Genomic DNA, 22364 nt, shown 5'->3' on the forward strand with positions numbered 1-22364 from the left:
AGCCACAAATCTAAAACACAGCAAGCACCATGCAGGCTATTATGAAGAAAGTTAATTCCATCCCAGCCAGACTCAGTACACAAGTAAAACATACTGGCTTTATCTGGGTTCAAGAATGATGGTAGTTGCCCTTTGATTTAAGAATTTAGGACTCAGAACTCTGGAAAAAAGCAGGACAGGTTTTCCTCTAAATAAAGCTAAACCCTAGTGTTAGGTTTTTCACCATTTTCAGTACAGCTTGTCTCAGAGAAGGAAGAACGGCCATCTATTCAGGCTTCCTTACACTGTCAGTGGTCAAGTCTGGTACCGATTACTAATGTTAATGCACTGTACATCTGTAAGTGAAACATCCACAAAGCCCTGTGACATCTTAATTTCATGTCTGATCTTCCAACAGCTCACTTCTTCATAACACAAGTATCTCTCCTGAACCATCCACTATAGGAACAGAGTTTGAAACACTCAAGCATTTTGTGAGTCTTCACTGTTCAGTTAAGCCCACATCTACAGGGGCATTTGGATACCTGATTCCCACAGTAGGTCTGCTTCACCCCAAATGCACAAGGTCTTTTTGTGATCAGATTGGAGAGAAAAAAAATCCATTAACCAGTAAAGGAAAGTGTGGAACAGTATTGTTATCTCTGTATCTGGCAGTTGGGTGATGGTGTATGTCTGTTTCGTGGATTACTTTACTATGCAGGCTGAGGAACAAGCAATTATATATGCTGAAAAGAGCCAAGTGAGAGCAGAGTTGTGCTCTTACATTCTCTGTGGTATAGAGGTCTTACTAGGTTTTGTTTATTTTCAAGCTGTGATTGTTCTCTTTTGCCCTTAGCTAAGCAACCACTTATTTGAAGAACTTGCCATGGATGTGTATGATGAAGTTGACAGGAGGGAAACAGATGCAGGTGAATGAGGCTTTCTGGAATGTATATAAAATCAATTTGAATTGTTACATTACATACAAGATGCTAGTGCAAGCATACGTTCTGTTTAAAATGCTTGTGTAGTCAGTAATTACTGATGGTGGTAGTTTCTTTGTCTTGCATTGTCTGAAGGTGACGTTAATTGAAAAAAATCTTGTGTTTTTTACAGAGTAGAGAATCCTCTGGGGAAAAAAGCCTTCTTTTGAATTGATTGTGTTTGTGTTTGAAATTGCGGTCTTTTATTCTTTGACAAGAAACAGTGTCACATTGTCAAATAGTGCAGGAAAGTTATTTCTTTTTTTTTTTTTTTCCCCTCTTCCTCGAGCAGTTTGGCTTGCTACTCAGAATCATAGTACACTTGTGACAGAGACCACAGTGGTCCCTTTTCTTCCCGTAAATCCTGAGTATTCCTCAACCAGGAATCAGGTATGCGATCTTAATACTGTAAAACTATTTTTATTTAATAGGCCAGCTATTCTAAGTAATATTGCATTACTGTATTTCGTTACTGTAGAAGAGTTGTATCTACTTGTAAAGAGGTTAAAATAGTTTCACATTTCCCCTGCCCTGGAGTGTGCAGCTGGATAATTGAAATCACACTTTTTGCAATAAATGTAATAGAACAGTCAACTCACTGTAAGTGCTATAGTCTTAGTTTTACCTGGGAACTCTGCTGTTCATTTAATACACAATGTATGTCTTTTTTTTTTCCCTGCATGATTCTGTGATTTAGGGAAGACAGAAATTGGCTCGATTTAATGCCCATGAATTTGCTACGCTAGTTATAGATATTTTAAGTGATGCCAAACGAAGACAACAGGGGAATCCTCTCACTGGTTCAAAAGGTGAGTATGCTTTTGGTTGTCGGCTCTTCTGCATGCAATTCCTGAGTACTTTAATCGATACCATAGCGTCGTTCAGAAGCTATATGAATAAAGAAAGAGATATATACTGTTTTATAAATGATAAGAACTAAATCATGTGGATAGCAGGCTATTGACAGCATGCGTTAGGCCACCGAAATAATGCCCAAATACAGAAGATTTGTCTGTTAAGGTTGGTATTTGTAATACAGTTAAATCAAGTGGGATGTGTGCAATTCAGGAGCATCTTTTTATGATGGTTGTGATTTTTATGATAACTTGGTAAAATTTTCCAGAATAGTCCTGTACGGTTTTAGAGTGATACTTCTTTTGATTGGCAGCTAGGATCATATCAGTGTTTTAGATACTGGCTTTTCTGGCTGCTTTATACATGCAGGACTTCGCTGTTATTTAGATGCTCTTGAGCTTATTGCTAATTCACCTAAAAATGTTTACTTTCTGTATTTCTTAAGCATGATAGATATCAAAGAATACAAATTCTTAGGCCAGCAATCAGACAGAGCCATAATTCTAGCCATGATGGTATAAAATAATATTTGAACACTAAGCTCTCCCTCTGGAGAGAAAATACAAAAAAATCTTTTCTAACTTTTAATTTTTCCCTATATTTTTCATCTGAATGTTGACATCCATTTGTCCAGTGTAGTCTGTTGTGGGTTTTTTTTTTCCTTATATGAATTTTATTAAGCCATTAAAGCATAATTCTCACCACTTACTTTAACTTGCCTAGACACTTACAAGAAATGAAAAGAGAAAACCATAAATCTTTGAAGTTTTGGACAGTAATAATCCGTACTTATTAGGTGGATCTGAATTATTTTTTTTTTTAAATGGGCTAGTTAAATGATACTTTATTATGGTGTGCCTTATATTGTCTCTGGACTAAAATATTTTCTGATTTTTTTTTTTTAATTACTTTAAAGTATGCACTTCCATTTCTTCTCCAAACTTACTAGTATGTTTTTAAATGGTGTATGTTGATCTACAGAAAATGTGGAACTGATACTCAAATCAATCAGCAATCAACATAGCAGTGAAAGTCAGGATAATGACCAGCCTGATTATGACAGCGTTGCTTCAGATGAAGATACAGACCTGGAAACAAATGCAGCTAAATCAAACAGACAGAAGGTAGGTTTGAAATATTTATACATGCACCAAATTTTATTCGTAAAGGTAATCTTTATTCGGAAAGTCGATCTTTCCCCTTGTGAGGGGATTTAGCATGCATAAATGATCAGAAAATGAACATTTTCATTTGAAAATTCGTAAGTGAATTAACTTTCAAATTCTACGAACTATCTAACAAAATTAAATGTTGTAACTTAAGGAATTTTTATTGTAAATGAAACGCTTCTCTGGAGAAGTAATGTGCACCACTGTGCATGTCTGGAGATAAGATACAGATCTAGTTGTACAGATGAAATAATTGGATCTACCAAAATATTCTTAATCAGTGATTCCACGGTATTTCACAAACATTTACTGCTTCCTGCTGGAGAAGTATTTACAGCAGACCAATGGTGACTGAGTGTTTTAAACCATTCTTGGAAACAATGAAGCATGGTAAAAAAGGGGAAGTAAACCTAGTAGTTCTAGTTAAATCTTCTCCGGTAATATGCACACTGGATATTTAGTAATCTGTCTTTTATGACTTTCCAGTTCTTTATTGCATATTTTAAAGGAATCCTTATGAAACAGTATTGTGTTACTGAAATGCTGAGACAAATGTTTTTGTGCATAGAGGAGCTAAGAGTTGATTGACATCAAATTTCTTTTATATTGGACTAAAATTATTCTAATGAGTGGATCTTACTAATTTGAACTATGGTTACTTTGAAGTACCTGAAAAACTGTAGAAATCTCATTGTCTTGTTTTCTTTTGGTAATCTGTTTCTCAATGGTGTCAGTATTTTCTCTTGCTGTTTATAGAGCCTAGATTCAGACTTGTCAGATGGACCAGTGACGGCCCAAGAATATATGCAAGTTAAAAATGCCTTGGTGGCGTCCGAGGTGAAGATTCAGCAGTTAATGAAAGTGAACATCAACTTGAGTGATGAGCTGAGAATCATGCAGAAAAAGGTAACAGGCACAATAATGTGTAACCCCTTCGTCTCTTGGTGTATTTTAAGTTGACCAGAATGAAACTGCTGAAACTGAAGATGCAATAACCCAATATTAGGATAGTGAGAAAACTTATTTTAAAATGGACCTGCTTACAATCAGATATGAGACTATAAATGTATATGTGCAGCTCATTTGAATGTTTTTTTTTTTGTGGAGATGATGATGATCTACTTAGTTTGCTTTGACATAAGTTTTCCAAATGACAAGACAGTTGTTGCAAGTCTTGAAGCAAGACAGCAAAAACATACAAGATAAGCAGTTTTCAACAATGAGGAAGTAAGTGCTACAACACATCTTATATGTGCACATATCTGTATAACGTTCTTCCAGCTTTGTCAGTAAGTATGTCGTTTTTTAACATTAAGCCTAACTGGAATGAAGGGAAATTAAAATCCCAATCCAGTTTGGCAGTAGAAAATAATATGTAATGTTGCAGTACAATATAAAGTTCTTGTATACCGGGAGGCCAAGATTTATTTGTTTGCTTGTGTTTGAAGCCGTGAGAAATAGCACCTTAAGTGGTAAACTCAATTACTGCCTTAAACCTTCAGTGTGACTTTTGTCTAGACGAGGATAAGGTAGAGGTATCTCATTTACGATATGAATTACTATGTATAGATAGTCTTATACAAACAGAAAACTGAACATTTTTGCTAAAGTCATGAATTTAAAGCTCAAAAAAACCCCAGTTTGGAAGCCAGCCCTTCTAATCCTTATATAAACAAATCATCAATTTGTTGAATGCTTTGCCAGTGTTCTGGTAAATAGAGATTTTTGTGGGGTAAAGTAGAATTTATATCTCTGTTGAGTTCAATATCCTGTCTGTCATGCTAGCCTAGAAGGGGCTGGCTGCCTCCTCAAATTAATTCCTTTACCTAGTGTTAGAAATCCTGTTTTCCAAATAATTATAATACTGCAAGACTTAATGTGCTGCAGAAATCTCTCTCTCCCTGTAGAGAAAGTTGTTAAAGGTGTGTTCCTGCAGAGGTGAGCCTGTGCTGAGAGCTTGTTTCCCTGTTGTTTTGGGGCAAAGAGGCTGATGCACTGGAGGGTGGTGAGAACTGTAGAGCTCTTAGGATCTGAGGCCAAGCTAATTCAGGAGATTCAAATATTCTTGTCTGTTAAGTGCCATCCTTTTCTTAAAATTGCATTCAGCCTTTCAGATCTATTGGAATGGAGAATACTGAGAAGAGAAACCTAAGAGATCTCAGGGTATTTCCTTGGTCTTTTAACAGCTTGTACTAGTTAAGCATTTCTCTGCATCAATTGAATTAACTTTTCATTTATCCGGAGTTTCTTTAAACAGATCTATTTAAGGTTAAAAAAATCTTTAGAGCCTAGGAATTAATGAGGCTTTAGTATGTGGTGTAGGAGGAGAGCGATCATTGCTGTGCTGCAGTTGAAATTGTTTTGAAAGATGGCATGGCCAGGGCTCACCCACCTTGGAGATGGGTTGCACTAATTTTATGTCCTGATGATGTATATAGCTGTGGGGCTTTATCGTAGTGTTTAGTGGCTCTGGATGGGTGAAGAATCCATACAGCCGGGTGCCATTGCAGAACACAGGATGGGAGGAAGGGGTAACAGCTGTCTTAGCTCTAAGCTACTGGGAACTTCAGTACAATATGGGAATTCTCTGCTAGGTTATTTGTGGCAAGACACCGATATATTTGTACTACTTCAGCAATTCTAATGCAATAGATGTCATCCAAGAGTCTTTTTTTTTTTTCCTTTTTGTTTGTTTGTTTTCTAAGCAAGAGCTTAGAGGGTCTTAAACTAAAAAAAATTTATCCACTCTATGTATCACTTTATTAGCCAACTGTGTATCTAATCTTTTGTGTGGAAATTACTACTCAAAAGAAGTTAATTAAAGAAGAGGCAAGGCTACACTTGATGAATGCCACTTTAGAGTAGATTCTTCCTAAATAAAAATAGTTCTGTTACTTTAATATGCATTCAAATAGAAAAAGCTGGGTGTTTTATGTCTGTAGTTTTGGGGGTTTTTTGGGGGTGGTTTTTTTTTTTTTTGGTGCTTATAGGTGGTTGAGAGTTTGGTCTGAGTTGACATTAGCTGTGGGCTAAAACTGCACCAAAAGCACGTTTATAAAACGTGGAAGAGGTTTGGAAGAAGGAGGCTATGAAGTTGACCTGTAGAATTGCCTCTGATGTCAAACTTTAAAAGGGTAGCTTGGCTCCTGGCTGATCCTCAAATCTTAAGACTTGATGCATCTTACTATGGAGCACACAGAAAGTGGGGAGAAAAAGCATGAACTATTGTGATAGAAGTTTGCACATTTGATTTAGGATTCTGGGATATGCTGTAGGCAAAATAGAATTTTTTGATAGAGATAACGTGCTTGAAGGTTCATATGATGCAAAGTAAATGCAAGTAGTAAATAATATACAATTTCCTGTTTAGAAGTCCATTGGCTATTTGAAATATTATACTCAATTGTTGTAAGAACATTGCTGGTACAGACTTCTTTTACATCTTTTCTTTATGATGTGTTAATATAGCAAACTTATTCCAAGTAACTCCACCAAAAAAAAAAAATCAGAATTGTTACATTTTTACTATCCATCAAATACATAATAATAAAAAGCTTTAAAATTATTTCTTGTTGGCTTCTTAGAAAGCAGTAGCTGATACTTAATTTCCTTAAGCTAAACTCTCTTCTTGCTTTGCAGAGCAAGCTCTAGTTTTCTTTGCGCTGCCTCTGGTGTCTGTGCTGTAGTTCTGGCATTTTCAGATTTCATAGGCCTTATGTTAAAGTCCTCTTTTAAGTTCTTGTGTTGTCTGCTGAAATGGATCACTTTGCTTGAAAAACTGTTTTGTTGGCAGTCCTTCCCCCCACAACCTCATTATATGGCACGATTCATGTGCCAGTACAGCCAGGCTGGAAGAAATGGATTGTGTGTTTTTAACTACAACAGCCAATTTTAAGATCTAATTTAGCTTGCATCCCAGCAAAAAGTGCTGGAAATCAGCACATAAATATTTCCAGATCTGGAACATAGATGTTTCTATGCTCATACTAAGCAAATCAAGTAGTTTTTCAAAAAGAACTCAAACCCCATCTGGGTAGTAACTGGATTGACTAGTAAAGCTGACAAGCATGTCTTGTACAGTCAGTTTGCTTTTGACACTTGCTATTAGAAAAACAACGTCCCACTGCTAAACATTTCTTTCAGCTTCAAACGCTACAGAGTGAAAATACCAACCTCAGAAGACAGGCCACAACCAATATATATCAGGTCCAAACTGGTTCTGAATACACAGATCCTACCAACAATTCTTCTTTAAAGCGGCGACCATCTGCACGGGGTAGCAGACCCATGTCCATGTATGAGACTGGATCAGGTCAGAAACCCTACCTCCCCATGGGAGAGGTCACATACCCAGAAGAAAGCATAACAAGACTGCAGCCTTTCCCTCCACATGTAAGTAAAACTGCTGATGCTTCTGCATTTCTTCTTATGTTCAGCTTTTCTGTCTGTTCCAACTATGCTCATTTGCCAAAGCTGCTCAACTGTCTGCTTCAGAGTGAATTTGAACTGTAAGAATTGTTAATGTTTGCTGTATTAACATGTCTGCAGGAGCTTGATGTTTTGAAAAGTAAAAGCTATAACAATTCTGGAATACATAAACTGGAGCTTTTGGCTTCTGCTCAGCTGTTTGTTAACCACAATATATATGCCAAATATCAATGTGTGGCTGTTTGAAAACCAGGAGGGGGGAAAAAAATAATAGTATTCCAAGAAGGTAGGTAAAGTTAATGGATTTCTTTCTTGAGATATACAGGCATGTGCCAATTTGTGGAACTTCAGAACCACCTTTCGAAAATAAAATAAAATTGAAGGTAGCTTTTTACTAGGCCACCAATTTCTTATTCCAAGTTTGGAACTGGAGGCTGAGGATGGATTAGATCTGTTAGTTGAACAAATTCTTCTGGTTCAGTATTTTCCTGTGTGACGTGCTAGTAGTGGAGAGGGAGTTCTGTATTAGCCACAAGGATTTTGCACTGACATATTCACACTTTAGATAAGATACTCAACACACACTAGTGCTTATTAAAGTTAATTTTTTTGTTGCAACTTTTTAGATTGCCCTGTGGGCAGGAATATGGGACAGTATTTTTTAGGCATCTGTTTAACATTTGTACATTTGTTTCAATGTGTTTCCCTGTTGGTAGCAAGATCTTATGTTTCCTTCCAGATAAACAATTAAGCCCTTTAAAACATATTTGGAAATTAATACTTTTTTTGCCTGGCATGAGGAAAGGCAAATGTTCCATGCACATTCCAAAGAAGACAGCTGAGTGCACCAGGGAATCCATGCAGAAATTTGTATGCTGGGTTTTCCCTGCCTTCAGTTAAATTAATGAGAACTTTAAACTATGAAATCTAGATCATTTTAAATTATATTGGCATGCTTATATAAAGGCAGTTGTGGCAGGAAGAAATGTCAGAATTCTTTTGTATGTAGCAATGTTTGCAAAACTTGACAGTGTTTTGTATAGGTCCTTTGGTCATTTGGTTTGAAATTCAGATAGAAGCAGCAGTTCTGAAGCATTGATTTGTTATGTGGAGTTAGTTAATTTGGTATTGTGGTGAATGTGTTTTAGTCTCTGGAATTTAGCACCTCTGGAATATCAATATTAGAATTAACATGAAGTCAATTGTATTCTGAAAGTATTAAGTCCACTCAGGCTTAGCCAAATTCTCAAAATCATTCTCGCTTTGTCATCTCCATGGTTTTAAGAATGTTCCTTTATTTCAGTTAAAAATTTATTTGTGTTTTGTTTTTGGTTTTCCCGAGTGTTTTTCTCTTTCCCATTTTTTAGATCGGGAGGAGTGCGTTTGTGACCTCCTCTTCATCTCTACCTTCCTTCCCCTCCACGCTTTCCTGGTCAAGGGATGAAAGCACACGAAGGGTTAAGTACCTTCCCAATTGGTCTTTTACCTGGAGGAGGTGGCAGTCTCCCTAGAAGCCATCATGCCTCTGTCTTCTCCCCTTCTATGCTGACTAGCCTTCATGCTTGCACGAAGCAGTATTTCATCACTTTCCGTTTCTTCTGCCACATGCTGTGGATACTAGCCTCTCTCTAACTTCACAACAGCTAAAATCTTTAGCATTTAACACCGTGCACAGTTACCCTAGATCACTTGTTCCAACTGCGTAACACTGAAAACAGCCAGAAGACAAGTTGGTTGCTGTTTGGAAAGTAATTTGACAGATGCTCACTGATATTTCATAAGCCAATATATAACTCTTCCTACTGACTAAAATGCATTGCATGAGGCATATGAAGCTCACTGGGTCCTAGCTTTAAAGCCTGCTTTCTTTGGGGCCTGTCAGTTTGCGCCAATCTAAATCGGTACTGGTTGACCGTTTGTCTTGCAGATGTTCATTAGTTTGTTTGAAGCTAGTTCTTTAAGCATCCGAACAGATAGCCATTTGTATTGCTCACCAGTACATCTAGTATTAGCTAGCCTGCTTTCTGCCGACCTTGACAGACGAAAGACTGAATGGGCATGGGAATTGTTGTTAGCAAGACTCCTTTCAGGGCAAGATTAAAGACACTGAGAGTGTGTGAAGGAAGCTCATATGGTGTTCCATCAGGTTCTACAAAACTTTGTTCTTAGAGTTTTTGTTAGCTACAGTACTGACACTAGGAAAAAAATTGCAGTGTTACCAAGAAACATTAAATGCATTCTGTAAGCTTATGTTATTCCAAAGAGGCTGTCTTTGCTGTGCCCTCATATGTGAGCTATTAGCTGTTTGAAGAAGCCTTGTCCAGCTTCTTAAACTTTTTTTAAACAGTGTTCTCTTATTGTAGTGGGACACTTAAATCTAGCCTTACTCAAATTCATTTGCTAGAAGTGAGCATAAAATGCCACCTTGCAAAAGGACACATTTGGCAAGGCAAACAGTTTGATAGACTAGTCTGTCTGTGACAGCTTCTTTCTAGACTCTTTTATTTGGGATCCTGGAACTAATTGCAAGTTACATATTCAAAAGAAGGGAGAAGCACATTGTATTTGCAGCTCTAGAATAACACTCATTTTTGGTTGTGAAGGGGCTGTGACTGAAGTAATGGACCCCAAGCAGGTCCAGCTTAACGTGTCACAGACTAATGAATGCTGAAGATGAACAACTCATAGCTTTTATGCTGCTGTTTGACCAGCCTGAGCTACCAGCTTGCGCTGCTTGTAAAAAGTACCCTCCATCATCAGAATGAGTTGATTACATTTCAAGGTCTTGCTCAAACTAAACCTCTTTAACTTTGAAGCAAATATCAATACAAGGTCCTTTGGGCTGGTTTTAGATGTTTATGTCTAGTTTCTTAGAAAATAATGAGTAGCTTATACCCATTTTGTTGTATCATGTGTTCAAGATTTAGGCTTTGCTTATTTCTGAGAGTAAGCTTGAGAGAGAAGTATTTGTATTTCTTTGTAAGACTTAACTGATTTTGAAGATCTTTCAAGAAAAGTTCTCTCTTTTTGCTCTGCTTTTTCTGTGTGGTTAATATAAAGAAATCAGTGCTGTCTCATCCTGTTTCTTGGGCAAGCATTGCAGTCCCTAATCAAATTTTACTATACAATACTAAATTTTTCCAAAAAGAAAGTTTGTGGGTTTAGATGTTGGATGGTCATACTCTGGCCTCTTCCTGCCAGGATATGGAACCTGCTTTTTAAATTCTTGTGTCCCCATTGACTGTACAGTGTTTGGATATATCAGTCCAGAAAAATATTGTATTTGCAAGTAGGGCTATATGATAAAACTTAGAAGGGAATATCCTGCTTGCTCAAATGCAAATCTGGGTTTGTTGGCAGCTAGTATCAGTACTGTGTAGTACTAGAAACTTGCAGAGGGTTGGTTTGTTTTTATTGTACACTGATCCTATACTATATTACTGATTCCATAATAACCTATTCTTCTAATTCATTGTTGTCATTTGTATTTCTGACTATGGCATAGAGCTTTGCCACTAATCGTATTGTTCTCCTCTATACGTCTCGGAGAGGGGAAAGGGCAGACCCTACACAAAATAGTTTGATATCTTCAAAATGTGTGTCACTTTTCCAATTGATCTTTACTAGCTGTCCCGAGAGGTGAGTGTTCAAAAAAAGCATGTTTTTTCCTTCTGTGCAGAGTAACTCAAAAATGGATGGAAAGTGTTCATACTCCAGGTGCTTCAGAGTTAAGAATTGTTGGGTTTAGCGTTAGATGAGTGCTTAACAAACGTGCTGGATCTTAACCAATGAAAACCAATTCTTAGTCACATTTTTGGTCTGTCCTGGAGGTAGAAGTATTATTTCCTAAGCGTATGGATCAGGGATGCAAATTGAAGGTGTTCCCTTACAGTCTAACACTTGAGATTCCCTAATATTGACTTCAGAGTTTCTGTAAAGCTCCTAGGCTGGTTCTTCAGCGGGGATTGCGAAGGACCCTGTTACGTGAGCAGTGTCCATGACTGAGGCAGGAGCTGATGCAGAGCCTGATCTGTACGTAGAGTGACGCTGATGGGGTGTACTTGCAAATGGACAAGCTGTAGCAGGCACTTCTGATGAGCTTAGCTGTTTTTAAGATAAAGTAGACAGATGTGTGGTGATCCTGGGGCCTGGCTGAGGATGGGAGTGTGCCTCAGGGGCTTCAGACTGCAAATTCATGGGAACTGCAGAGATCGGCCTGACAGTAGGTATTCAAATCGTAAACCTCCAGGATGTTGTACTGCCTGGGTGTAAACTGTCCAAGGCGGCTAAACCAGGTCAAAGAAGGGAGCCTAGCTCTCTATCTGAAAGTCTGCTTTGAATCTCTTCTGACAGAGGGAGCTGTATGTTAGGATCTGGAGGGACAGCACTCTTGAGCTGTCGTGGTGCAAGTACACTTACTTGTGTTAGCGGCCCTCTAAGAGGGTAAAAAAAAAAATAAAAATTGAAAAGGAGTTTAGGAAAACAACCTGAATATCATCCTTGCCCACGGATCAGATGCTTTACTGGGAGGTGCAGAACTGGTCTGTATGGGAGTAGGAGGTGATGCTTGTTCTGCCGTCGCACCTGGGAGGAAGCGCATGTGCTCAGAGGCAGGGAATGGGCGGCACTCTGGTTCCTGTTGTGGGTGCGGTCACTGTATCTCCCCAGGGAATACCATGAGAAGGGGAGAGCAGGAAAATAGTGGGCCTCTGAATCTGTTTATGGCCTCCACTCTCTGGAGCAGCCTTCCCATGTTTGGTCCGGCCTCCACTCTGCAGTGGGCCTCCCACACATGGTCTGGTCTCCCACACTCAGTTCAGCTTCCAACTCTGTCTTTGGCCTTCCCTCTGCTGTGGTCCTCCCACTCTAGGTTTGACTTTGCCTTCCTCATGTCCCTCCCAATCTCAGTTTGGCCTCCATTCTGAGGTCAGAGTCACAGGCTCAGTTCAGTCTCTGCTCCACTGTGTGCCTCCCACCCTTGGTTGGGCCTCCTGCTCAGCTGTGGGCCTCCGCTCTGGGTTTGGCCTCCGCTGTAGATTTAGCTTCTGAGCTCATTTTGGTATCCCACTCTTCCTTCAGACTTCAGTCTGGGTGCAGCCTCCCAGGTGGATCAGCCTCGCACTTTGCAATGGGCCTACAACGCTTCGTCCGGCCTCTGCTTCCTTCTGTGCCTCCAGCCCTTGTTTCGGCTTCCACTTTGGGCTTGGCCTCCCACCCTCCTTTTGGCAGCCATTCTTCAGTGGCCCTCTCCTCCTGATGGGTAGGCCTCCCACCCTTGTCTCATCTTAAGCTGTGCTCTGGGCCACAACTCTCACTTACTTGGCCTCCCAACCTTGTATTAGTCTCAAGTGTCTAGTGGGCTTCAACTCTCCCCATTTCAGCCTCCAATATGCAGTGGGTCTCAATTCTTCATATTTTGGCCTCCCACCCCTGTTTTGGCCTCTGCTCTGCTGTGGTCCTTGACTCACCTTGTTTTGGCCTCCCACCCTCATTTTGGTCTCCAATTTGCAATGAGCTCCAAGTCTCATCAGTTCAGCTTCTTACATGCCCTTTGGTCTTCCACCCGCAGTTTGGCCTCCTGCCATCATTTCAGTCTCCTGTCTTTATTTTGGTTTTCCCATTGCGACAGTCCTCAACCCTCGTTTTGATCTCCCATTTTGCGCTGGACTTCCCAGGGTCAGCCTCTCGTCCTGTGGTCAGACCCCCATGCTTGATTTGGCCTCTACTCTGTCATGGGCCTCCCTCACGTGGTTCAGCCTCCCACCTTGTGTTGGGCCTTCAATTCTCATTTGGGCCTCCCTTGATCCGTTTGGTTTCCACTCTGTGTTCAGCCTCCCACGCTGTGTCTGGCCTCTAGCCTGCTGTGGGCCTCCTGCTCTTGGTCTGGGCTCTTTCTCCCTGGTGGGCCTCCCCCTCTCCGGTGGGCCTGCCGCTTGCTTTTCAGCCTTCCATTTCATGGTGGTCCTGCCCTCTCCATTTGGCCTCTGCTCCCCTGTGGGCCTCCCCCTGCGTGCCTGCGTGGCAGTCTCAGTGGCAGGGGAAGGACCCTGTGTCGTGGCCGTCCGTCCTGTCGCGCTGGTGGGGCTGTGCTAGTGCCCAGGGCGTCAGGTACAAGCTGGCAGCAGGACTCTGCCACAGAGTGGGGGGGGCACACCGGGGTCCAGGGGCTGTTGTGCTAAAGAGTAAAACCCGTGTACGCAGGACATGGTGCTGGCGCAGCTCGGGGCTCTTCTTTCCTGGGCAGCGCTGAAATAAGTCTGTATTTGTTGCAGGCCTCAAAGCTGGAGAAGCAGAGCAGCGTGTCTGAGAGCGACTACGATAACCCCACCGCCCCTCTGGAGCTGGAGGAGACGGGGTAGGTGCTGCAATGCGGAGGTGACGCCGCGGTGACACGGAGCTAATGGCACAGCTCTGCACTGTCGAAGGACAGGGAGTTGTGTAAGCAGCTAGTTCTGTCGCACGGGGCCAACCTCTGCTTTGTTCCTTGGCAGGTCAGGCAGGAAGGGCCGGCAGAGGAGTGTCATTTGGCAGGGAGAGGGATCCATCCCTGAAGATGCTGACACAACCCCCAGCTCCAGTTTGCCCAGTACAGAAGATGTGATTCGGAAAACTGAGCAGATCACTAAGAATATTCAGGAGCTGCTGCGAGCAGCGCAAGAGAACAAGCATGACAGGTAAGGTGTGGGTGCCTGAAAAGCTCCAGAGTTTGAGAAAATGAGGAAAATTCTTCAGGTGTTTTCAGAATTACAGCCACCACCACCGTGTTAATGCTGGAGATGCTGAATTCACACCTACAGAATGTGTAGGTCCGTGGCGTTTCCTGGCATACTGGACCTACTTCCATGGGGTGAGAGGGGACGAGTGACAAGCACAGGTGCTAGGAACACATACTCCCATCCAAAAAGCCAGTGCAGCCCCCTGCGAGTGGGTTCTGGCTGCAGCACTGCCTGCCCTGCTCACAGCTGGCACAGGGACGGGGAGCGCTGGGGAGCAAAGCCCTTGTGAAGTCCTGCTGCAAAATGGGTGGTGTTTTAGATATAAATCAAATGTGCTTCAGAGAACTCGAAATTAGTTTCTCTTGGATCTTCAGACCTTCGTGTCCTTAGGTAAGGACACCCTTCAGAAGTTTGGTAGTAATGCCAAGTCTTGTATCAGGAAAAATTTGTAAAGGCAGGGAGAATTTGGCTTTCCTAATGAAATATTAGTACAGATAATGTACCGGCAAAAGCTATTTTGAACTATTGGGTTTAAATACGGACATAGCTGGGTAAGCAGGAGAATGATGATCAGCACACCAGGTAGCATGCAGCTTAAGCTCCCTCGGGGAACTTCTGGTCCAACTGAACAATTAATTCTCAGAATAGCCATGAGTGAGTAAAAGTAATACTGCCCTTGACTCATCATCAGGTAGTGCTCCTGCAGAGCTCTTTTAGAAGACTAAATAAAAGTTATGGCTTCCCAGGTATGAACACGTTTTAGGTCTGGAACAGCTTTCATCTCCAGAAAATCTGAACTCGTGGACTGGCAGATCTTACATTCTGCCTTCTGTGCCTGTCTCTGCCTGTGAGAAGCGGCTGGCGATTTATGTTAAGCCCTCGCTTCCTGCCTTGCTGAGAGGAGTGCACAACAACAGGGCCACTTTTGTTCTGTGTTATTTCCTTCTTGTACTTTTCTATTTTTAGAAGGGGCAGCGTGCAGCCTCTCCTTTTCATGCTGAATGGCGAGTTCTAATGTGTTTGCGCAGAGCTCGTTGCCCTTGTCTGTAACCTTTTCCACTGCAATCCCTTGTTGCTTGTTTCTCGCAGAGAAGCAACAGTAAGAGAAGCTTTAAATGAGTTTGGTTTTTATGTGTATCACAGTTTACAGTATTTGAATTATTTTTTTTTTAAATCATTGAAAGAAACAATGCAGTGTACCTAGCTTTTGCTGTTAAATTGAATAGATTTTTAAACAACCTATTACGTTCTTTTTGTTTTCTCTTCTGTACCATGTGTGGAGTGGGGTGTTTGCCGGTACTTAAATGAGTATAATCTTGCAAAACACTGAACTGTGAAGCTGCTGTTCTTTGCTTTCCTGTTCCCTGGCTTTGTCTTAATGGGCTGAGAACTGCACAGCCTGGGACACGCAGGAGATGAAGTAGGCTTGTTCCACCGTTCTCTTCTTGCAGTAAGGGAATGCTTCCTTAACAAAATGAGATACTTAGGCATGTAGTAATACATCTTCTGAGCTAGTGCTGGGAACATTGTAGATAAAAATCACACTGCATAGATAATCAGAGAGTAATAACAGAGGATATTCTTGCATCATTTTAATGAAACACCTTCTTCCTTTTTTTGTTTTTTTTTTTCTTGTTTTCTTCCCTTCCTTTTCCTGTCCTCCACTGGCCGAGTAGACCATTAGAGCGTGCGGGCACGCTCAAGCTCAGACATAGCCTCAGCTGCTTCAGCACACAGGTTCCCTGGGCTGAGAGAGCTCCCCTGCAGCCTCTGACCATCCAGCAGCCCAGTCCTGCCTCCTGGTACTCTGGCCTCTGTCCCTGCCTCCCAGGCACAGTGTCCTTTCTCTTTCTCTCTGCTGCCTCTTGCCCTCATGCACTGTCTGCACAGGGGTCGTTGAAGGCTATGCATGAAATGCTTCAGGTGATAACAAAACTGCAGAGAGCCAGTACAGAGTTACGAACCGGTGATATTACCTGTTCAGTCAAAGCTCCCAGTATTGATTTAATGGGGAACAGAATCACATCCTGGATCTGGAACTCTCTAGTGTAAAAGATTCTCCTGTCTCTGTTCTGTTTATTGTCCAGAGAGATAAATTAAATGATGACAACTAACAGCACAACATGTGGCTGCTGCTTCTGTGCAGTCTTGCAAAAGTGGCAGGAGTTTCATGGTTCCCAACATGCGACATTCACGCCTGACAGCTTAGGTCCTCAACTGTTGATACAGCTGGCAGTTCAAATGAGATCGTTTGTATCTTGAATTGATGAAAAAAGATGTGTATTTATATAGTGTCTTCCAACCTGACTAAACCACTGTTTATTAATGCCTAAAATAAAAATGAAATTTAAGTGAGATGTTCTTTAAAACAGAACTTCCCAAGTTCTAACCCCAGGTGTTATTGCCAGTAACAAATAGCAGGATTGGAAGAAGAGGTTTCCACAAGTTACTGCTAATGATGGATTCTTTTTTCCAAGCTATCACTACTTGAATATCTTCCTGATGTCTTACTGGAATGTGTGTAAACTCAACAAATGCGTCAGCTTGTTTCATGAGCTTACAGAGAGTGTTTAGACTATAAAATAAAGCCATTCCTCCAAGACACACTGTAAACTTTGCAGCTAACCTAGAGAACATATTATGAAATGTGTGTCGTTAATCTTGGTCTCTTTCATTGAAGTTATTCTTAGGAGTTTCTCTGCCTTGTTAGTGAATGGTTTAATCAGCAAACTGACTTTTTAATGAGGTACAGTGCTGTTAGTGTGGCTTGCCGGGAGCAAATTAATTGTTAACTCAGTAGCAGAATGGGAATTACAGTGAATGTGGAAGGCTTCTCTCCACTTTCAGTTTATTTGGAAGAACTCATGTGATTTGAGACATACGGAAATACTCCTTTTTAAAGCCATTTTCCTGCATTGCCAAAATGACCCCAACGCATTGCTTCTTTCTCAGTGCATTTGCAAGTGACCTATTTGTGCACCTTTGGTATTGCAAGATGACTGCCTAAATGATGACGGGGGGGTTTGGTTTGGGGGGGTTCTTTGCTTGAAAGGGCAATGACCTACCAAAATCTACAGATGCTGAATATTTTCTTGAATGCTGTTGCTTTGTGACTTTTCAGATTCTCTTGCTTAAGATTGATTCATGTTAACTAACTTATGCTAAAATTGAGTATTTGAAGCATAAAACCAAGTCTTTTAAAATGAGACTTTTGACAGACCACACTAACACTGCACTTCATAGCAACTTACAGTGAATAGTTTTAAGATCCATCTTGAACAGACCGATTTTCATTTGGTATATAAATCAGAAGTGAAATCTGAGGACTAATGGAATCTGCCTTTGTTTTATTAGCTAATCCAACAGAATTGCTGAATATTTAGCCTAAAACTCACACACTGTGAAAATAGTTGGTAGGTTGGAGGTGCATGTATCGGTGAGCTGCTGTGTGAGAATTGTGCGTTGTCTGTTTACTGTGTATAAATTAATCCGAGAAGGCATCTTGGTGTTCTTAAGTTACCTTCATGTGATGTTTTACCTCTAGTTAAACTTTACCAAAAAAGTAAGGTATGAATTCTGTACTGGAAGTTTGGCATACCCCCATTCCCCAGTGTTTAACCTTCCAGTTTGTGAAATGAGAAAGGGGAAATATGTGTATAGAGCTGCATTCCTGGCTCCAACTGATAATGAACTGATATAGTGATGGAAATAAATCTCCCTGGAATCAAGGTGTGTCCTCAGCATGCATCTCTGCAACAAATTAAAGCTTCCAGCCTGGCTGCTGACCCAGAGACATGTGTTTGCTACAGAGATCGCTCAGAGTAGCTGAGAACCGATAGGTTAAAAGCATATGGAAGTCAGACTTCAGGTCTTGCTGCCAAGTGTTTTGAATACAGTTTTTTGGGTCTACTGTATTTTGGTAACTTAGGTACAGAGTGGGGTTTGGTTTTGTTGGGTTTTTTTGTTTTTTGTTTTTCTAAAGGCTTCTACTTTGTAACTTAGACACGAAAAGAAGTGCAGGAAAATTGCATTTGCTTCAGAGGCATAGACAAGACACTGCTATAAATATCAACATTTGGCTGTCAGATTATTTTTAAGAGTTTGGATGGCCTAAATTCAACTCTGAAACATAAAATCGATTGAAACACCTTTGGTTTTTTTTAACTATTCTTCAGAGATTACTAGGTATTTTTAGCTGCTTAGATCCTTAGCAGTTTAAAACCTTTTCTTTTAGTAGTCTGGTTTTAGAGTCTCTTGCCTTATGGAGAAAGAGCTCTTTTGAAACAAATGGATAGAGATTTCCCTAAAATGGCAGCGAGTTAAACTTACTCAGAACCCACACACAAAGTGGGTTTTGTTGTTTCTTTTTTTTAATCTGCTTTTGATCATCATCACTGCACTGAGGGGAAAAAATGTTGCTTTTTTTGTAAAGCACCTCTGTATCACTGGATTTTGTTTAAGTATTTTCAAGCTGCAGAATCTTACTTTACTTTGTGCCTGAACCAGTTTGCTTGGGCATGCTGTCCCACACATAGCAATAGTATGTTGTCGTGCATACACCAAACAGAACGAGCTGAGTAATTTTCTGTACAACCTGGAGACAAATTCTAGCATTTGAATAGTTAGGTGGGGGGGAGGTTAGGAAATGCAAGCATAATGAATTAATGGGCAGTTAATATTCATAGACACGTTTCCATAATTGCATACAAATTCAGACTTTTCTGATGATGTTTGGTATAATACGTGTGGACAGATATTCCTTCAAACAAGCTTTGATTGAAGAATAATGAAAACTTAAGAAATAACTTTGTACTATTGGTTAAGTTCTTGCTTTTTCTGAAGTCGCATGGTTATATACAAACTTGGGCTGCAGTGTGCTGTGGAATGCTGAGGAGACACTAAGAGTCACCATATTGTGTGTTGTACTAGCTACTTCAGTTGCCTTCAGTGCAGGCTACAAAGATATTTTTAGAATATATACGGGGGTTTTGTTACTCGGTTGTTTTTAGAATAATAGCCACTGACTAGTGAAATTGAGGAGGAAAGGGAGTCTTTACGTAATGAATAATACATTGCATCTTTTTGCAGCTATATACCATGCTCCGAGAGAATACATGTGGCAGTAACGGAAATGGCAGCCTTGTTCCCGAAAGTAAGTACCTTCCAGCATTAAAATGTTTTTGGCCTCATTCCTCGTTAGTAGATTTCCCTTCAGTAAGTGAAAATCAAAAGCCAGAGGTAGGGAGAAATGACGAGGTGTTTCTGTCACATCTTGCATCTTTGTATTTATTAGCATGCCAATTGGGAAGGGCTAAGGTGTGAATCCAGGCCTTTAATTTTACTCTTGAACTTAAAACTCTTAAGAATTACATGCAGTTTTCCTCCAAAACTGGAGGCTGCTTGCATCTGGCTTGAGGAGTCATGTGGTTATATGAGAATTTTGCTAGACTCTGCACCCCTAGGTTTCCATTTGAGTGCCGTTGCTTGGATTTCTTACTTGCAGGTATGTTTAGATCTGTTATCCATCTACCAAAGCGATCTGTTTCTTCACAGCAGGGAGTGAAATCTCTGTGACCAAGTTTTTTGTAAAGTCTTACCTACCTCTATAAAACTGCAAGGAGTATCTAATGCTGTTGTGTGTACCTGAATGGATTGTCTTGTACACGCTCTCCCCTGATGTCAGCCAGGACATGGGCTGGGTAGCAGTAAATGGGCACTAGAAAATTTGTATGAGTAACTTCCCAGATGAGAGCATGAAGCAGTATTCCCTGCGTGCTGCCTGGCAGCAGCTTGAAGCGTCCCTGAGATGAGAGAGGAGAAATTCCAGCAACTTCTTTCACCCGCCCCTACCCCATGTCTCTGCAGCAGCGATGGCTTACATCATCTCCTACAGCCCAGAGAAGTCTGTGCAGAAAGCAGGGCCCTAGCAGCAGATATCCTGTATTAAAGAACACTTGTGAACCACTACCAGCTAATTAAAAGCAATTCTGAAACAGTTTTGTTGTTCTGTCTAGTTCAACTTCTCCTTCCCTTCCCCAGAAACCCAAATCTGAACTGGTAAGGACTTCTTTGCGTCTGCTGACATCTAGTGCCTACAGACTCCAATCCGAGTGCAAAAAAACCCTTCCCGTGGAGACATGCCCTACGACAGACATCCAGCTGGTCACGCAGCAAGTCATCCAGTGCGCCTACGACATCGCCAAGGCTGCTAAACAGCTGGTTACCATCACAACCAAAGAGAACAATAACTGAGTCACACTTGGCTTTTTAGTCTTGTTTTTTAAAGGTTGGATTTCAAATAGAAGGTGTGGAACTATTCCAATTTTTATGAGAAAAACTAAAGGGGCAAGAAACTTTTTTTTAAAACTCAGTATTATTTTTGCATGTTTTCTAACAATTTTATGATTAATTTAACCCACTGCCTTATTTTGTGCCTGTGTTGCCAGTTTAGTTACAGATAATAGCATGTTGCAAATAGCTGTCGAGCCAATATCACCTACCAGCGTTGTATCAAGCTCTTGCTAGATGTTTTCCTTCGGGCCGTGTCCTGCTTTCAGATATCACTTGCGAAATTCCCACTGAAGTCAGCCTCATGTATCGGAGGGCAGAATCTCACTCTGGTCCGTCCATCCTGGAGCCTCGCGTGCTGTGATGGCACTGACTGAGAAACCTGCAGCGAAACAGGCTCCGAGGGCTCTAGAACCGTAACTGCTAACCAGCAGGAAGAAGGTTGTAGTCCTGATAATGGAGTACAAGCCAAATATTCTCTGTTCTCATATCAACCGTTGTGCAATAATATGTTTTTAGTCTGCTAAAACAATAGTAGTTGTGGGCATCCAAGCTTATTACATGTAACTATACAAGGTCTTTGTCACTTTATCTGTTTTGGAAGGAATTTGAAATGTAATAGTTATTTCTTTTAGTTGTCACTATGCCATTAATATATATGTTTGATGTTACTTTAGGGCATTAGTGGTTAAAATATTATCCTTTGTTTCTGACTTAATAATTCATTCTTAAGTTTCCTGCAGAATTTTACTGTCATTTTCAAGGCACCATCTTGTTTGCCGCAGCATTGCTCAGTAACTCAAGATGCAATTTCACTCAAGATTTCTGTGATAATTAAAAAAACCAAGAAAGTTAGAAGAGTGCCAGTGCAAAAGCAGCTGTGTCTGCCATAGCATATAACCTCTGTACCTCAGCATATCCAAATGTGAAAACATTTCTTACAAGTTTTATGCAAATCTTTCAAAATTTTACAAGCTACATACGGAGTAACCCATGCTAGGCTGTCTGTCAGAAAGGTGGCCGAGTAACAGATGTCAGTGTGTGTTTCATCTTTTTTCATTCATAACTGTTCACAAAACTTACAAAAATGTGTCAGTCCATAATTTCAAAAATGAGAGTTTTTGGGGAGTCTAAATTCCATGGAGGGGAGGAAAAAAAAAAAAAATCACTAATTTTTGCCTGTGTCCCATTTGGAAGCGTGTTGTCATTTCCACGGAGCCAGCTGCCACTGTTCAGCTGGCAGCCACTTAGAGCAGTCTCGCAGTTGAGAGCAAAGTTATGGAACTGCAGCAGCTGCAATGTGGCAGCAGTTGATATGAACATTTAGACAGTTTTTTTACAGAAACCTTTGAGTCAGAAATGGCTATCTGCTGTTCCACAAACAGGTCTGCAGTATGCAGTCTGCCAAAACCACACAATCTTCAAGGCTTTCTGGAGAAAAACTGCCGTATTTAGGCAAACAAACAAACTAAATTTCAGTGGTTGGTTCCTTTTCAAATCATAGTGTGTTTGAGTGTTTATATAAACACTAAGTGCCATAACAGTGTTGGATTCTTGGATGTTGTAATTAGCTCCCTTTTTAAAGTAGGGCAAGTTTCAGGGAGGGAAGGAATGGAGAGAGTAGATGACAACACAGTAAATTAATGTTCTTCATTGTCAGGTTGTTTTTTTTTTTTTATTTCCTTTCTCCACTTCTGTATTCCAGAACTGTCTCTAAACTCATGGGAATGCAGATGGGCTGGGATTAGAACTGCCTGGGATTAGAACTGCAAGAGACATGTGTAAAACCTACTTCAAAATTATGCTACTGGCAATTAAATACATTGATAATCTTCTAGGAACTTTTCCTTGAATTGGCACCGTTGAAAGGCAGAAGATGGTATTTTTAAATCTCTCAGGACACCATTGTATGCTTTTCTTGAACATATCTTACCTGATTTGCAAAG

The 22364-nt window shown here is 40.7% G+C and overlaps 1 protein-coding gene across 1 annotated transcript in view; it reads left to right on the forward strand.

Moving 5' to 3' along the window:
• Positions 1 to 21208, forward strand: part of GIT2 (G protein-coupled receptor kinase interacting ArfGAP 2) — a 30254-nt gene extending 9046 nt beyond the window's left edge. Inside the window, exons 10-20 of the mRNA XM_009701947.1 lie at positions 836 to 908; positions 1255 to 1352; positions 1660 to 1771; positions 2799 to 2941; positions 3743 to 3892; positions 7130 to 7378; positions 8782 to 8871; positions 13687 to 13769; positions 13906 to 14088; positions 19219 to 19282; positions 20170 to 21208. Coding sequence (XP_009700249.1) covers positions 836 to 908; positions 1255 to 1352; positions 1660 to 1771; positions 2799 to 2941; positions 3743 to 3892; positions 7130 to 7378; positions 8782 to 8871; positions 13687 to 13769; positions 13906 to 14088; positions 19219 to 19282; positions 20170 to 20382 — 1458 coding nt within the window. The 3' untranslated portion in view covers positions 20383 to 21208. The remainder of the gene's footprint in view (positions 1 to 835; positions 909 to 1254; positions 1353 to 1659; positions 1772 to 2798; positions 2942 to 3742; positions 3893 to 7129; positions 7379 to 8781; positions 8872 to 13686; positions 13770 to 13905; positions 14089 to 19218; positions 19283 to 20169) is intronic.
• The last annotated feature ends 1156 nt before the right edge of the window (positions 21209 to 22364 follow it).

This window comes from Cariama cristata, unplaced genomic scaffold (assembly GCF_000690535.1).
Source record: "Cariama cristata isolate BGI_N322 unplaced genomic scaffold, ASM69053v1 scaffold6196, whole genome shotgun sequence".
Taxonomy (NCBI): Eukaryota; Metazoa; Chordata; class Aves; order Cariamiformes; family Cariamidae; genus Cariama; species Cariama cristata.